General features: G+C 34.2%; 2 protein-coding genes across 2 annotated transcripts; both read right to left on the bottom strand.

Moving 5' to 3' along the window:
- Positions 1-676: 676 nt before the first annotated feature.
- On the bottom strand, positions 677-5,389 carry LOC145296013 (uncharacterized). Its single transcript, XM_080142035.1, has 2 exons — positions 1,624-5,389; positions 677-1,496 (listed from the first exon to the last, which is right to left on the bottom strand). Exons 1-2 carry the CDS (start codon positions 5,345-5,347, stop codon positions 1,165-1,167), a joined length of 4,056 nt encoding a protein of 1,351 aa, XP_079998161.1. The 5' UTR covers positions 5,348-5,389; the 3' UTR covers positions 677-1,164.
- Positions 5,390-5,516: 127 nt separating this feature from the next.
- LOC145296192 (uncharacterized) lies at positions 5,517-7,656 on the bottom strand. Its single transcript, XM_080142402.1, has 3 exons — positions 7,098-7,656; positions 5,741-5,811; positions 5,517-5,522 (listed from the first exon to the last, which is right to left on the bottom strand). Exons 1-3 carry the CDS (start codon positions 7,417-7,419, stop codon positions 5,517-5,519), a joined length of 399 nt encoding a protein of 132 aa, XP_079998528.1. The 5' UTR covers positions 7,420-7,656.
- Positions 7,657-11,570: the final 3,914 nt, after the last annotated feature.

The following is an 11,570-nucleotide window of genomic DNA, read 5'->3' on the forward strand; positions in this document are numbered from 1 at the left end:
TCTCTACAATAAAACTAACAACTTATATCTTGTTTTCTTTCTCACAAACATTCTAGCATATTTCTCTCACTAATACGTTTTAAGACACAACATCTTCTCTCTACACACTCAGCAAATCTCACCAAACCTTTCAAGCTTCTAACATTTAAACCATATAACGGTACATGCAACCATTTTTCTTAACTGATGCAAGATCTTTATAGGCCCGTGAGATGATGGGGACATGTACTTTTACCGAAATACCGTTACTAAGTGGTTGACTACCATAAACAAAGAGTGCTTGACCTACCCTTTTGGGTTTCTTAAAAATTTGTTCCCGATAAAAAAAGTACAATTGTTCACTGGTCTGCTACCAAATTCCAACTTCTTTTGGGATTTACCAAGGAGGAATTCCAATCATTGGATGGTTAAGATGAAGATTCGTATTATAGGCTATGGGCCCAAAGGTCAAAATCCCTCTAGATTTTTGATTCTGTGACCTCGGTTGGGGGTGGAAGAAAAAATGGTGTCAAATGAATGCCAATAGACTCCTGAACATCATATTTTTTTTCACAAGCACAAATGTAGCGCATTAATGAAAACGGCGGCCATATTTAAAGATGGCCGACAATCATCAAATAGAACATTATGACTTGCTTAAACCTTAGTAGCACACAAACCGATAACAATACAGACATCTAGTTTAGCACATTTTATTCCCAATTTATTTCTTCATCATTTAATACATAAATATTGGACTTAATATATTTACTATGCTTCAAAATAGGGAATATTTTTCTAAAAAAGCTTTTTTCAAACATCTTATTTGAAACAACTTCAATCTTTTCTGTGGATAACTAAAGAAATAGATTTACATTTTGATATTTCTCATGTAGAGACACCTATAGTCTACCAATATTATTAGTCATACAAATCTATTGCTATATTTTGTATGTAACAAGGTCGTTTAAACCTGAGGTAGAGCTGCGATTTTGTGTCATTTTTTTATACACATCAACTTGGTAAAATATACAATGTTTGTCAATTTTCATTAAAAAGTATTTTTTTGAATCTATGAATAATAACACAGATTTAAAGGACAAAAAGGCATTTTTAATGAAAGTTAAACAAACAACATGTTAGTAAATAAGATCATATATGCTTTTATTTAAAACTGATCACTGCTTATGCCACTTCATCATCATCGTCTTCGTCATCACCATCATCAGTGTCATCATCATCATGTCCAATGTTTTTACTAATTTTATAACAAGAATCTCTTGCACACTTGCACATATCTGTGCATGGGACCCTGTTTTGGAGACATGTACAAATGTTAACGTCTTTACAATGACTTTTTTTACATTTGGCAGAGCAGTTAATTAAATCCATTAAACTGTCTGGAGCAGGAAGAAGATTCATCCAATGGATTACTAAATCTCCATTTTCTATCTTCCATCCATGACAATCAGGGGATGGTATATCAGGATTTGCATGGAGGCTCCTTTTATAGACACCTGAAAAAAGAAAGAAATTAACATTAATATTGAATAATTTTCATCCTTTCTAATAAGCAAATAACAATGAAACTCCATATATTTAATTTTTACATATAATTGGAAATTAAATATTTATAAAACGTACCTGCTTGATAGTTAGCTCGCTTGATGTGTTCACTCAGGGCATCTTGATTTGGAGGCATTGTGATTTCCAATTTTCTTTGGAATCTAAACATGTTGTATCTGGCTTCATTAACACTTGTGACATTTTGTTGGCCATACAACCTGCAAACAAACATTTCCAATGATTTTGCTGTGTCTGGTTTCACATAAAATTCATTATCAAGATCACTGAATGCGTAACAAAACTCATTCTCTCTCAGTAATAAACTAAGTGCTTTCTTTTTGCCCTTTCCGTAAAATGAACTGACACTATCACATCCTGTAAAACAATGTAGACCAATCAAGGCTTGACTGACAGACTCTCCAATGTTGTCTTTTATCATCTTGATGTCTATTATTCGCAAATTTGTTCCTCTTCCTGTGTGGAAGTATAAATGTGCGGGAATAAGATTTTGTAAAGAAACTCCAATTACAAACACATCGGTATCAGGACTCATAATGATTACATCCGTACTAGTGTTGGCTGCAAAAGAAGCATGCAAATAAATCCGTGTATCAGCTTCTTCTTGTGAGCTACAAAGTTTTGTCTCTTCTAACCGGATGACAATATCACTTGCCTCTTTTCCAGGTGAGAAGGAATGACATTTCTTGTTATGCGCCAAGAATACCTTCACTCCTCTAAGCTCTGATGTTGAAACATTAGACCATGTTTCATCCAAGAATTCTATTAAGGACTTTTTATTCTCTCCATTTGAAAGAAATTTCTTCCATTGCTGAGGAAGGAGCTGACCATGGATTCTTATCTGAGAGCTAGTAGCAGCTCTTTTATCCCTCTCGATATTTTTTATAGAGATCTGCTGGTATGTATCAGTAACAAAATGAATTTCTTTAGAATGATTCGATTTTGCCCTGTTCACTAAACTTTTCAAAATAACAAGAGCAAGATTAAGAAATGTTTTCTCTCCTTGTAATTTGTTCAAATTTAATTGGTGTATCAGCGACATACCATCCACTATATATATGCCACCTACTATAGGGTTCTCAACAATAGGATTGTTAGCATGGCTTTCTAAAGCATGAAGTAAGTTTGCTTTATTAGTTTTAACCAACGATCCATGTGAATTTGCAAGGGACAATGGTAATGGACCTAAGGAATATGACAGTAATTCTTGAAGATTAATGTTCCGGATTCTACCAATCACAACCAATCTTGCTAGGAGATTTCTATCTGCTTCCAAAGTGATATCCTTTCCGTGGACATGATGATTTGATTTTTTAGACATACTGGAGAATGTTTTTAAATTCATTCTTTTCATCGGGGCAAAAAAATCAACTTCTCCCGTTTGTAGACGCTGCCCACAGAAATTTTCAAATTCTGATTCGCCCCTTGCCTTAGCAAATTGCAGATCATTTTGAACATCTTGTGTCGCAACTAATCCTGATGCAATATGGATCAACTCAGCTGGTTCATACTCAAATGGATTAAACATACTGTTTACTGTGTCTATTATCTTTCCAATAGCAAGCTTATCATGTTTCATCCGACTGTGTAAAAGATCTGATCGTGTTCCACTTCGTTCTCCTTTGCCAGCCATAGTTTCACATTCATGGGTAATAGACCCTCTCGCATGATGGGACCATATCCACCTGTTGACGGCTCTCTTGTTTGTGCTGAAGCCTGTCATACCACCTTTTGTTTTTGAATCACGATTAGCAGTTTGTTCGATGGTTTGGTCACAAGGAATTTTAGCAAAGGCATTTGAGCTTCTTTGAACAGCAAAATCTCCTCCAATGCATTGTGTATATATCACTGGATGAGTATTAGCGAGATTAGACATCTCCAACCAGTAAACTGGAAGGTATCTGCTATAATTTACATGGTCATATGCAAACACCCAAGGTAACATCTGTCTAACACTTGCCAAGTGAAGTTCCCAGTTTGACTCTCGAATACCTCTAAGGAAAAGTAAAAGAATTTCTACAATGTCAATATAAGAACTCCAGAATGCAAAAGTTTGCTTTTTGTTGCCAACCTGTATAAATTCTTCATAGGATGATAGAAAACTTTGAAAATGTTCTCCCTTCAGAATTTCTTCATACTGAGGTCCTGGGAATGATTGTGACAAGGATGTCATTAAATGCTTCACTTTTTCTGCCTTTTCTTCAGGAATGCTGTTTAAATAGGTTGTCAAACGCATATGCTGCATTGCTTCGGCCACTAATTTATGGGCTCTAACTGCTCTGTTATAGTGTCTACCTGTGAAAACTCCATTTATTGAGCCTACAGCAACAACTTCTGATTCTATTAGAATATCTTGAAGCCCGGCATCACGAAAACGCTTTCCCAAACACCCAAGAAAGGACATTGCTGTATGAAAAGCACCAAGTCGAATCACCAATCTCTTCATGAAATATGGATTTCTCCATCTAATTAATTGTGCCTTTGAATAGATTGCTTGATCCATTACAATAACAAGAGACTCTAACTTGAGTTGATCTGCAATGTCAATGCTTTTTTTTAGAATTGTAAGGACCGTATCCATTTCTGTGGGGCTAACATCAATTACGGGTAAATAACCTATGGTAGATTTTGATGCAATCTCCCTTTTGCACAGGAGTTGGTTAAACCCAGTCCAAGATGGTAATATAATTTCACTGCCGAATTTTGTGATATAGTACGCTATATCAAGTTTTAGAGAATTTTGCAGAAATACACGATCTGAATGAAGTGAAACATGTTCAGCAAATGGTAGTGGGCCATCTTTTCTTCCACCGGTGTATGTAGCCAAATTTACTTCTGGTGGTTCCAATGTTCTTTTCCGTGTTCTTTTGAGTCCTTCTACTGCAATCTTAGATGCACACGGTTCGACTAACATATTTTGTATTATTATCCCAGTTGTGTTGTGTGTTGTTCCATGTCCAGATAAAGTTTCCTCACCAAAATCATTATTGTCCCAAACCAAAGTTGTTGGAATACCTGCCTGGATGGTGGATGGAATAGAATTTTCTCCACGATTGATTTCAAGTTCAGCTAGTGCTGTATCATGATTTAAAACCACCGAATGAGAAACACAATGTCCCAAACCATTCAATAAACCAATCACTTGGGCAGATCCAGACAGATGGCGTACAGCCATACCAAGTGATAAATGTTTTGGCATTAATGTACGTCCGTTAGAAGACAAAAATATAATGTCTTGTGAAATAGACAAAATCTTTCTATAGACGGATGCAGATATGTCCATTATTTTTTCTGTGCACAAATCTTCAGATGCCCCAACTATCCATGCAAGAAAGTTAAATAAAATATGGGGCACCATCTTTTCAGCCTCCTGCAAATTTAATGTTTCTGCTGTTGGCGGCCATAACGAAGGAGGTTTTACTTGTTGAATAATATTTCTCAGATCCATAGCTGTTATGTACAAGTTAGAAAGAGGATTTGGATCTGAGCGTACATGACTTGTTTGTTGGTTTGTGTCATTTTCTGACGACTCTGTTTCACTTGGAGTTGTGGTATGTGTTTCCTCATGGAGTACTGTTTTTTCCTCTACAAGAGAAGACACTGTAATGTCATTTACATACACGATGTCACCTTGTGATCTCATTTTAGGAGTGATGAAGCATAATTGAGGAAATTTTTTCATTAATCTTTGTTTTAAATATCCTGTTTTATATAAATGCGCATCAACTCCATGTGTTTCTTTAATCTGTTTGACAAACAAATCTTTCAATTTTTTAAGTCTCATGATTTCCTTGTTTTCGATAATCCTTGTTTGGACTAATTTCGCAAAGACATCAAATGCTTTAGCATATGAAGTTTGCTCAGAGTGTTCGGTTTTGGTTGGTTTGGTTAAATATCGAGTGAAGTCACGGTAACATGAGTTATGATATTTCACTTCGATTGCTACACAATCTTTATTCCTTATTTGCATGAGGAGTGATTCATTTTCATTTTCTTCTGCTGCTCGTTTTAAATTAGCAGCTTCTATTGTCGAACATCTGACAAGTTTTTCCCTGTTTCTTTTGCCAGATCCTTTGCACACTATAGTTTTTACTTTTTGGCATAGTATGCAAACATCTGGTAAAATATGCTCTGATCTAGCTGGCAAAGATGATCGATCAAAATTGGAACGAAGAACCCGTCTTTTTTTAGGTGGTGGATCATCATTTTCGGCAGTAGTCGCATCAATGTTTTCTTGAGATGGGGACCCTGTAAAAATAAATATATTTAGGAGTTTAATATGCATTTGAAATAACAAAGTATATGGAAAAGTTCAAATTAAAAATATCCAATCATTATTTCATAAATCCAAAACATTTCATTAAAAATTTAAGATATTTTTGTATAGTGCTGATAAAACTTCTGTGAAAAAATTGTATGTTATTAATTTACATTCTACAATTAAATCGTCTGGTGACTCCTTATTAATCGGACCAAGGGATGTTTACAAAATCATGCAATATATTTATCATTGGAATTGGTAGGTAAATTCAATATGCAATGCACTTTATTTTACTAGTGAGTTACCACTTATCAAGGCTAAAAGCCACACGAGGATAAAGGTTAATGGAATAGATTGTCAAGTGACTGATTGTGGAAGTGCTAGAATCAAGAAATGGTACCATAGACAGTTGTATCTATATTTAGAATCATAAAAGAAATGAAACATTTCCAGATTAAAACCAATAGCTAAAATTATTGAAATTATGAAAACTGTTAAATAGTAACAGCATTTGGCTAAGAGCAAAGTGTACCCTTTATTCTGATAATACAGGTTATCTTTTGTTTCAGATTTGTGAAGGAGAAATCTTTCTAAACTGAGGCAATTGTAATTTTTGTTCCAATCAGAATACATTTTTGGTGAACTAAATTTTACCCACAATAAAACCCTGTTTTGTATCTATGTTCTCGTGGGGGAGGCAAGTAAATAGAAATAAACTCTAGTTTTTTTTTTTGTTTTCTTTACAAGTGAAATTTTCTAAAACAGATGCCAACTTTTATGTACATATTCAATTGTTTGAAAAGATATTAATGTAGATTAACACCCTCATTTAAATCGCTCCCTCCCCCGAGAAGAAAAAAGATTGTACAACTTAGAAGTTTACAAAAAAAAAAAAAAAAAAAAAAAAAAATTAAAAATCAATTAAATTGAATAAATATATTTTAGAATTTAGAGGTGTTGACCTTTTTTCTAGTGAAGATAAATTCTGTGCGTTTTTTTATTGGGAGAGGAGGGGGTAAATTACAATCTTGGCACTCAGACTTAGGGTTAATGGTAAAAAAAAATTAACAATAGTCTCCAGGAAATGGAGGATGATTTTCCATTAAATTTATATACGAAATGTTACTCTAAATCCATTTTTTCCTACCATAAAATTTTTCATGCTGTTCAGTTCACACGTACTTGCCTAAGTGAATAGAGGGAGTATAAGAAAAATTGTCTCTTTCCAAATACGTATCAATAAAAATAAAAATTATTAAAAGCTTAAACTTACCTTCGAAAACGTTATCAGTATTCTTTTCTAGTTTTTTCTGAATTCTTTCAATTTTCTGATAATCCGTGAAACGTGCATAACAAGTTTGGTGAAACCCAACACGAGGTGGTATTTCAGTTGAATCACAGCTTAAGTCAAAGTTTTTCGCAATTTCTGCTTGTGGTCCATGTAAACCTTTCCATTTTTTAACATATTCTAAAAAGCGCGTCCATGTCTTCACTGAAAAAGATCTAACATTCAATGTTTTAGTTGGAAATATGCACATAACGCACTCTTTTTTGTCTTTGTTTACAAACATTTCTTCTTCACTGGAGGCAGCCATATTGAATTTTTAACTCGCACTACGATGATTGTGATTGGTAGATTGTAAGGAGTAAATAAAAGAAGTATTCTGAATGGCTACTTTTTTGTACGAAGGCAACTTAACAGTTAGCATTTTTTTGTGCATTAAAATTAAAATTATTTATTAATGCACCATAATCTTGCTTGTGAAATTTTTTTCCATGTTTCTTATGATTTTATACATATTATATCCAAAAATCATGCCCACCTCTTTTACATCTCATTAAAATTAAGAATTTTCACTCTGGGCCGACGGCCTATTATTTCGATTATTCAGACTACTGTTCTCATCTTGAGTATTATTCACACAAGGTGGCATAATGGTAAAATTTAGTTGTATAGTTACATTCTTTTCGAGATTGAAGGTTCAATCCTCGGTGCAGAGGACACTCACAATACAATTTTGAATTACTTGGAAATTTTACTGATTCATATCTGATGAAACGAGAGTGTGGATTAAATATAGAGTTTCATCCAAAATTTCGACAGATTCTTGAGTTCGGCAGAAAGATTCCTGAATTTGACGAGATATACTTGCAGAAGTTAAAAGATTAAACGGAACAGAACGTGAAAATAATGTTTTAGTTGAGAACCGCAGTTTGAGTAATCCAAAAGATATGGTTTATTGGCCCTCATCTCAGTTGCATGTAACTAGTAGTTTCAGAATTGATAGCTAAAAACTATTATTTAGTAACATGAAACCGCGATCAAGCCTTTCGTTTCGTTGGTACTATTGAATATTAGACACCTTTTAATGTTTAAAGAGTACAGGAGTCTAAGTTTAATAATAAAATAAAGATTAACTATTCTTTGCTGTTGTTTTTTTTTTTGTTTTTTTTTCCAATTTTCTTATCAATTTGCTCAAGCTGAGGATAACATTTACCCTCTATCTTATATTAATATATCCCAACCGAGATACCTTTTTACGATTCTGACGGTTCCTATAAGTGCAATTGTTTGAAAATTGGTTCACCGGGTATATTTTCCAGGTTTTTTTTTTTTTTTAATTCTTTTTCATGAGTCCGGTTACTGGAATGATAGAGATCTTCCTAAGATTCCAGTTTCTTTTCATGCCATACATAAGACTTTGGTATTTCGTTATCTTTTCCCTCTCAGCTCTGTTTTACCCAACATCAATGGGAACACTAACTTCTAATAAGGTTGCTTCTTTCTCCTTCATGTCCCCTGTCACTTTGTCAGGTTTAATAGCTCCGTTTTCAGTGTATGTAGCTGTAGGAATGGCAAATTCATAATGGATAGTGTATGGCTTTTTTTTTTTTTTTTTACACAGTGGTCACCACTTATCAATGCCCGGAAGCCACTCAGGGATAAGGGTTATTGCAAGTACATTACGTTTGTGTGGAGATTTGATGAAGTGTTTACTTAAGGGGGCGGTTCATTAGGAATTTGTTAACGTTGGACTTGAACACATCCAAGTTGTAGTCAGGTGGGAAGCAGACAGACGAAGCAGAGTTCCACAGGCTTATTTCCATATGCTTCCAGGACTTGCTTCATTCGATATTCAACATTTTAAAGATCGTACAGTGGAGATATTTACACACTCCATTGTGTTGCATCTTATAATAACTTTTCCCCAAACAGAACCTTACAGCCAAGTGGCTCACAGTTTCTACTTCTGACAGAAGCTGCACTTGTTGTCATGGCTGAAACCACTCGTCTTTTTAAAAAGCATTGACCATCAATCCTTGATCTTGGGAAGCCATTATAATTCTCTTCTGATCATAGTGGAGCGATTCTCTTTTTAGTCAGTCTATAGAACCTTCTTTATCTATATAGTCCTGAGTGAATTCACCCAAAAAGTAGTTGACACGCTGTTGGTTGGCCCATTCCTCCATTTTTCTTTTGTTTTTGTTTTTTTTTTTTTGCAGTGGAAGGTCTTTGTTTATTTTGGCGATTCTTTTGAGCTATTTCTGTAGAAGACTTGTTTTCTGACTTGTTTTCTGATTCTGTTTCATTTGTAAGACAGTTTTGTCCAAAATGTTTTTCGTTTCTGTACAAGAGTATGTCGTGACAAACCAGCCACTTGGTCAGATCGGGTTTACCTGACGTTTTGTCTCGCTCAAGTAAGTGCCAAAACTGAGTGATACGAATATCATGACTATTTAATATTTAAAATATTTTTCACCTTAATCGTGAATTTCTTCAGCAATTTGTATAAAATGTTAAACAGGGAAAAAGCAGGTGAAAACAATGAATACTCAACAAATAATAAGATTATTCTTCTACTCACTTGCTTAAATTTTTATATTTTAAAGTATTTTGATCTGTTTTATTAATATTTTTATCGATACTTTTTTAGGCTTATAAATCAACTTCATCACCAGATTTGACACAATGTGAAACTACTTTACTCCTGATCTGAAATGGAACACATACATCAGGTCTGTTGCTAAGGACATTGGGAAAATGGTGGGATCCTCCTACCGCTCCAGAAGATATCTTTTTTTTCTTTTTTTTTTTTTTTACATGGGCGTCACCACTTATCAAGGCCGATCGACCACTCAAGGATAAGGGTTAAAGAGTGTAGAGTAGTCAAAAGGACAAAATGGTAATCAATAGTAATGGAAGTTCATGCACCTGTCTAGCTGAAACTACTGTCACTAATTTTCCTCACTCTTTATCTGTGCCTAAATCCAAACATAGATTCCATGAGCAGAGCTTCTTTCTCAGAAGTGCACGACTGTGGAAACCTCTTCCGTTTGTCTGTTTCCCACCTGACTACAACTTTGATGTCTCCAAGTCCAACATAAACAAATTCCTGACAAACCGCTCTCTTAAGTAAGGCATACTATCAAATATCCAATACTAATGATTACTACAATACTATCATATTGATTACTGTACACGCAATAACCCTTATCCCCGAGTGGCTTCCAGGCCTTGATAAGTGGTGACATCCATGTAAAAAAAAATAGTTACTTTAACAAGTTAAGAATAAAAAAAATAAGCAAAAATAATATAATACTTGTCGTCAATCAGTTGAACATTGAAAATTTTATACGTCTGCTGGAAATTCTACACAATTGCACTTTTCTCTCTTACCACTGTAGCAAAGTTAAACATGAAGTTTTTTAACCTTGACAAAATCCAATTTTAGGCATATAAATTATGTAAAATGAAACTCTAGCTTTGCATTCTACCATGTTCAAAAATAACAGTACATATATTCTGCTGAAACCGGTATGGGTGAATCGTGACAAATGATCTCTTATTAGATTTAATACAGGTGAATATATGTGAAGTGAGAGCACTTACCAGAGTGAGAGTAAAAATCCTTCCACCTCCTCTAAATATGACTAATCAACAGATAAATGCAAAATAATCTGAGAAGCATAGCACTACAAACAGAGGACAGATGCACACATGTGTATATGCATGTGCATGTGCGTGTGTGTGTGTATGTGAAGGATAATAATAAATGAAGTAGCTGTCAACAGTATATACTGAATCCAAAAATGCTCAATACGATATGTAGATCAGATATAACAATTAATTGTATATGACTTACATAGACATATCAAGTTTGAAAGCTTATGCCTTATTAGTGTCGAATTTTGTTCTAATTGTACAAGTGAAAAATTGTTTCCCATACTAACTATAGTAGTTTAAACTTCAATATGCCAGCGTTTGTATACACTACTCTGATTTATCGAGGCAATCGGAAATGAAGAGAGGACAAGAGGACAAATGCTAAGTAGAAAAGGTGATCATGGGAAGGTGACATCTCAAAGACAAAATGGTCTAGGTATAACTACATGAGTAGAAAAAAGACAGAAATATCTGCACATTCACAAAATAGTGGATCACCACACTAACAACAGCTTGACACATAAATACAAATATCTAGAGGAAACATACTACATAATAAACGATAAGCTAAAACCAAAGCTATTTAATAAAAACATAAGAATACCATCATTTAAATAAATATCTTTTTCCTCATTTCCAAAGTCCAGACACTACGTAAAAGTTCACTATTCTGAATCCGACATACTACTGCCAAAGCTTAATATTTCAAATTCGACACACTACTATCATAGCTCACTACTTCAAATTCAATACACTGCTATCAAAGCTCAATATTCCTAATTCAACATACTGCTGCCAAAG

Source organism: Euprymna scolopes, chromosome 16, assembly GCF_053919585.1.
Source record: "Euprymna scolopes isolate OS-2025 chromosome 16, ASM5391958v1, whole genome shotgun sequence".
Taxonomy (NCBI): Eukaryota; Metazoa; Mollusca; class Cephalopoda; order Sepiida; family Sepiolidae; genus Euprymna; species Euprymna scolopes.

Coding starts and splice junctions, on each gene's coding strand:
- LOC145296192 (XM_080142402.1), bottom strand. CDS start 7,419: ATGGCTGCCTCCAGTGAAGAAGAAATGTTTGTAAACAAAGACAAAAAA. Junction 5,812..7,097: donor TACTGATAACGTTTTCGAAG/GTAAGTTTAAGC, acceptor TTATTTTTACAG/GGTCCCCATCTCAAGAAAAC.
- LOC145296013 (XM_080142035.1), bottom strand. CDS start 5,347: ATGAGACTTAAAAAATTGAAAGATTTGTTTGTCAAACAGATTAAAGAA. Junction 1,497..1,623: donor GCGAGCTAACTATCAAGCAG/GTACGTTTTATA, acceptor TTCTTTTTTCAG/GTGTCTATAAAAGGAGCCTC.